At 35.8% G+C, this 6,572-nt stretch overlaps 1 protein-coding gene across 1 annotated transcript in view; it reads left to right on the top strand.

The window, feature by feature from the left end:
- LOC107724056 (male-specific lethal 3 homolog) overlaps window positions 1-6,572 on the top strand; it is a 45,146-nt gene that overhangs the window by 609 nt on the left and 37,965 nt on the right. The window contains exons 2-3 of the mRNA XM_016532835.1: window positions 3,215-3,343; window positions 3,516-3,676. Coding sequence (XP_016388321.1) covers window positions 3,215-3,343; window positions 3,516-3,676 — 290 coding nt within the window. The remainder of the gene's footprint in view (window positions 1-3,214; window positions 3,344-3,515; window positions 3,677-6,572) is intronic.

Raw genomic sequence — 6,572 nt, forward strand, 5'->3', positions numbered from 1 at the left:
TTACTATTTTTACACACCAGAGGCTTTTAAATGAATTGTGAATCTAAAATATGCATGTTCGAGAATTGTACAAATGGTTAACATTGTGTCATATCAGTCAGAAAAGCAGTTCTGGGCTTTTTAAATTTTTTTTAGCTAACTTAGTTGTTATTCTTGTCTGAATAACTCTAGAAGGTTTTAAAAGCCCTTTAAAATTAAATATGTACACAGTTTGGATTAAATGAAGGAATAGTCAAATTTTTTAATTAGCATGTTTTTGTGTTTTGCTTTGGTACCGAAATTGGTACAGAGAACCGTGGATTTTCACTGGTATTGGTACCGAATACTGAAATATTGGTACTGTGACAACACAAGCCAAAAACAAATTAATTTAAGGTGAAACTGATGCCTATCTCTCTCATTCTGCACGAATCCAAATGTTTCCATATTCGCGACGTGTCTGGATGCTAAAATATTATTTATTATGTAATAGGCTTTGTATTTCACTCGCATGGAACATTCTTCGGCTATATCAGCACAGTGAGGCGCTGGTCACGCTGAATGCAACTGATTGTACAACGGAACAGAGTTACTTTTTATGTTTCTTTAACTGTATTTTATTTTGATAATGAACAGGCTGCAATGTTGAAAAAATGTTGCGTCTGTGTGCGTGTGAGGCGCCGGCATGATAGCCATACCAACGCTGGTATACAGATAGAAGCAAGACATCATTCAAAACTGTCAAGCTTTTGCAAAACAAATATAACTGTAAAATACCTATGATGAATTCACAACTGAGCGCGGGCATTTTTTCAGGTTTCTTTGATGAATAGAAAGTTCAGAAGAACAGCATTTATCTGAAATAGAAATCCTTTGTAACATTATAAATTTATTTATCATCACTTTTGTTCAATTTAAAGCAACCTTGCTAAATAAAAGTATTAATTTCTATAATTTCTTTCAAAAAAAAAAAAATAAAAATAAAAAATATATATATATATATATACTGACTCCAAGCTTTTGAATAGTATAGTGCAGGGGTCGGCAAGTAAGTTTGGCATTGGCCCAAAAAAAATGTTCGCCGCTAGATGGCGGGCCAGAACATAGTCAAACGATAATTTAAGAAATTAATTGATGAAAAATGCAACTAGAATTGCCTGTGACAGACTGTGCTCTCTGTCTTTGCGCCGCGTCTAAAGTATTTCAGTTGGTTTGAAATATCACAGTTCTGTTCATAACGTATATTTAAAAAATAAAATAAATAAAATAAGAGGAGAGTTTCAAAGTGGCTTGTTGGAACACAAGTGTGCAAACTTTTTTCCTATCACATGACAAGCTAATAACATGGTTGTCAGCATTAAAAAGTATAATTGCTGCTTTTTGCAGTGCAAATTTGGTTTGTGATGAAAATAACAGTACGTTTTCGTCTTATTTTACCTATGGATCGATGCATTTCTTACAGATTTCTGCTCATTCGAAATCGGATACAGATGAAGTAGCACTGATTATATTTGTTTGAATGCATTGAGAGAGCGATTGCGTGTGAATAAGTGTTGTAGTACTTAGTAGTACGCTGGGGTTAACGACACCAAGTTGCGGCAGACGGAGACACTGAAGAGGGACTTCAGGAGCCTGATCGAGACTGTGCGCAGCACATCGCTCGCGACGACGATCATCGTGTCAGGACTGCTTCCCACGTATCGACGAGGACACGAAAGGTTCAGTAGACTTTTTGCTTTAAATGAATGGGAACAGAAACTGCTCTTTGTTAATAATTGGAATCTTTTCTGGGAGCGTCCTAGGCTTTTTCGCGCTGATGGCCTGCACCCCAGCAGAGTCAGAGCGGAACTCCTGTCGGACAACATCTCCAGGACGCTATGCTCCATATGACTAGTAAGCCAATTCTCAAATAACTGCCATGATGACTTTTGTTCTACCCGCTTAAATGATAGAAGTACTAGCGCTGTCCAATCTATAAAGATTGTGTCTGTTCCCCAAATAGTGAGGTCAAAATATAAATTTAATGCAGGATCTAATTAAGAAACCACAACTAAAACCTAGTGAACTGGCAAATTACATATCCATTTCAAATCTTCCGTTTATGTCTAAAATTTTAGAAAATGTTGTGTCTGCTCAATTTCCTGTACAGTTGCTTTGCAACGATTTGTATCATGAAAAGCTCTATACAAATAAACTTGAATTGAATACTTGTTTAAATCATGCTTTCAGCTGAAAATATTCAGTTAACAATGTAAATATAATTCTGTCCCTCACATTAAGATATGGAATGGCTTCAGATGATATAGGCTATACAGTGCATGAAAAGCAAACTGGTGCTCTTCTGTTTCTTTTGGTGTATGACTCCCCCTTGTGCCGTATAAAAAGCACAATAATTGGTTAGATCAAATAATCGCGATTAGATGGTTATTTAATTATCGCGACAGACCTATCTATTCACAGTGGTAGATTGTGTCTGTCTTCTGTGGTTTTATTCACACACACTTCATAAAGACAAAGTACTATCATAACTTGTTGAGTAATCCCACCTTCATTTTAGTGGTATTCCCTCATAAACGATTAAAGATTTGCAATGAAAAATATATTTATAGGAACATTTCAGCAGGTTCAGCATTGTTTTAATCAACTGATCTTCTCCTGATTATCTGTCTGTATGTTTCTGTGCTGAATCTTGTTACTGGAAGTAGAACATGAAAATAGTTGTGCAAGTAGTCCATTGAAGTTATAATTCTTTTTGAAAACTAATTGTGCAGCTCTAGTGTAGTAATTCTTAGGATAAAATGATCGGTTCTACAAAAACCATTTATCATTTACCATGATTTAGACTAGACTGACAAATGTATTATTTGGACAGCACAATTGAGAAACCTGATGTTATGGCGTTTGCTGAAGGAATAATCATTGCACCGTTTTTTTTGTTTTTTTTTTGACCGGAATGAAAATGAGGTTTGAAGGATTGAAGTACGGTGCATTCAATGGATTGTACTTTTCAAAAACTCAGTTGTTCAGCTGACAAAATGTCTTTCCTTAAGCCTTTTAATAGACAACTCCTTTGAATTCCATTTTATCTGCATAGATTTCAGTATTCAACCCTGACTAAGGTCCTTATTTGTATTAACATGCACATTTTTTATCTGAATGTGCTTGAATTAAAAAAAAAAAAAAACAGGAAATTCCATGTATGCTTTTATAAACTTAATACTATACTTTTACACAGAGGGAAGAGCAGGAGCCGCAAACCAAAAGGGAGAGTGAAGACAAGAGCATCACTGTAAACATTGACATCCCTGATGTTCTCAAGAAGAAGCTGGAGGATGACTGTTACTATATCAACAAAAGAAAGAAGGTATGCATGCAATTACATACTTTTTTTGGTAATGTATACATCATCGCATCTCTCCTGCTCGAAGCTCAGATTTACTTTGGTTTGTTCATTGCATAATTTCTCCTTTAGTCTCCTTTAGTGGCATTGTGTAATGCTTACAAAAATGATTTTCATTTTGTTTCATTGACAACAGCTGGTGAAGCTTCCATGCCTGATGAATATAGTAAACATTCTGGAGTCCTATGTGAAGCACTTCACCCTAAATGCAGCTTTCTCAGCTAATGAGCACTGTCGGCACCCTCAGAGCTCCACACAGACTAATATGAGTCCACACTATATGCCACCTGAGAGGAAGTAAGTTGTAACCAAAATTCTTTTCTTATAAAGCTTTTTTTATTTTGCTTCCCCACAACCCTACACATAGGATATGTAACATGAATGGTAGGGCTGCACGATATTGGAAAAAACTCACATTGCAATATTTTGTTTTTCTGCGATTATATATTGCGATATGAAAAAAAAAAATCACCAGATGGCTTGAATAGCTCTATTTGGAAATAAATAATCAATGATTGGGGTGTTTTTGTAGGTGAGTAAATCAGCATAGAAAATAAATATATTACACGCATAGATAAATATAATAGAACAAAGATACAAATGAAAAAAACAGTGCTTTATATTTTTCAGGTAAGTCTAATAGAATTCAGGTAACTTACAGAAATTGAATAACCAAATGTAAAATAACACTACATGGTCTTCACTGTATAAATTAAGGCCCAATCCCATTTCTACCCCTTAGCCCTTCTCCTTTCCCCTACCCCTCTGTTTCGCGCGTTCACGTGAAGGGGTAGGGTCTCGATTCTCTTTTGGTTGGAGGGGTAAGAGGAAAAGCCAGATAGCCTCTCAAACGAAGATTTTTCGGGACCACACTTCAAACGAAGGGGTATGAATTATCTCAGCGTAAACCGGCTACAGCGGTAACATGGCTGCCCGACCGAACAAAAAGAAATGTAAGCATTTTTGGCATTAATAAAGATTTTAATGAAAAGTAATCATTTGTTTTATGTAACATTCAATCGTTCATATTTACGGTCATGTTACTCAAATAAATGTTTGCAAAAAATCGCTAAAGTTTGCTAATGTCATATTTACAGACTGCCACAATATATTTTCATGTCTGATCAGGGCGATAACCACCGTAGACATTGAGGGGGGCTAGTCCCCCCAATAATTAGAAATCGCTAAACCCTTTTCTCAAATATTACCAATTCGAGAGAGGGAGAGAGAAAGAGAGAGATGAAAGTTGCGGCTTATGTACACTTTCCTTTGGTATGCGCGTTTCTCTTTTTAGAGTGAGTTTACTTCAAAAACAGCGATTTTATCCTCTCGTGGCTGGAAAATATAGTAGCGATTCAGTATTTAAACTGTTAATATTTATACTATTAATAAAAGTCGTGGGGCAGCGTTGACAAGTTTCTTTTCTCCTGGATGTGTGAGCTGCGCGATCTCCGATATATATATATGTGTGTGTGTGTGTGTAGAGAGAGTTGTGTGAATGTGCGTTTGTGCGTTTCTCTTTTTAGAGTGAGTTTACTTAAAAAACAGCGATTTTATCCTCTCGTTGCTGGAAAATATAATGTAGCGATTCAGTATTTAAACTGTTATTAATAAAAGTCGTGGGGCAGTGTTGACAAGTTTCTTTGCTCCTGCATGTGAGAGATCTCTGATATATATGTGTGTGTGTGTGTCAGTAAGCAGCACAGTAATATAGAACGGTAATTAAAGGCTCTAATGCACACCAGCACACCAGTATAGGTGTGTTTATTGTAGGAGCTAGACGACGTATGTTGATGTGTGACGTTATAGTAGTGGTGTCCCAATTCTTAGGGGGAATATTTTCACCCCTACCCCTTGACCCTCTGAGGGGAAGGGGAAGGGATATAAAATAGAATTGGGATTGGGCCTAAATCTAATAAATCTGTGTTAAAGCTACAAAAGTGATTTTTCTGTGTTTTGTTTTTTGATTAACAATCATGACACAGAAAGCAACAGGAACATTAAACTGCTGTGAATATACTATTACGCATCCATTTTCTTTCTCAATTTTTTACTTTCACCTAAACCATAAGCAACTGTGTTTATAAGGATACTTGCAGAGACATGCATTTTGACATAATTTTGCGCGTATGTGTCATTAATAGATGCGGAAGTGAACGGAATTCAGAGTTCATGTGCGTCTGTGTGGCTCTCACTGTAGCTGTGTTCCGAAACCGCTCCCTATCCACTATATAGTGCACTATATCAGGTGTCAGCCATTTTGTAGTGCTGTCCGAATTCTGAGTGAACGACTTTATTCCCTACATTCGTTCACTACTTTTTACCCACAATGCATTCTGATTTTGAGTGTACAACCGATGTACACTCGCTGAAGCACTATTTCCCAGAATCCAATGTGGAGAACCGACGAGCTGGAAGAGAGAGCAGGAGCGAGCGAGTTTTAATGAGAGATGCCATTTACATCGTTCTTATTTCTGCTTTAATGTTTATTTCATACATTATATTAAAATATATTACGTAGGCATTAACTCAGTTTAATATTTTACTAATTTACTGAGGTGGCATCTTTGTTAATTAACAAAAATTATGATAATTTGGTGGATATTATAAAAAATGTTCGTTGGTAGCGTATTCATTCTGATGTAAAATTAACAGTCGCCTGAGGGCGCTCTATGACCATTGTCATCTAATCTGAGTGCAAAACACTGCTCGGTAGAGTTTCAAGATACTACAAAAAATAAATACATAAAATTATGAACGTGTTAATGTGTGTTTATTTTTGTTGACCGTATTTTAAAAGAATTTAATGATTATGAACATAACAGAACAAATTAATAATATACCATCAATGAAACCACAAAGCTGACGCTGAGGTACAGTGCCTTGCAAAAGTATTCATACCCCTTCATTTTTTTTCACATTTTATGTTGCTGCCTTATGTTAAACTGCTTTAAATTACTTTTTTTCCACATCAATCTACACTCCATACACCATAATGGTAAAGCAAAAAAACTGTTTTTTAACATCTTTGTACATTTATTAAAAATAAAAAAACTTAAATGATTCCATTGCATAAGTACTCATACCCTTATCTGGGACAGTTGAAATTTAGCTCAGGAGCATTCATATTGCTTGTAGATGTCACTACACTTCAAGTGAAGTTAACCTGTGGCAAATTCAATTGAATGGGTAT

The sequence above is a fragment of the Sinocyclocheilus rhinocerous genome, unplaced genomic scaffold (genome assembly GCF_001515625.1).
Source record: "Sinocyclocheilus rhinocerous isolate Xijiao unplaced genomic scaffold, SAMN03320098_v1.1 scaffold1989, whole genome shotgun sequence".
Taxonomy (NCBI): domain Eukaryota; kingdom Metazoa; phylum Chordata; class Actinopteri; order Cypriniformes; family Cyprinidae; genus Sinocyclocheilus; species Sinocyclocheilus rhinocerous.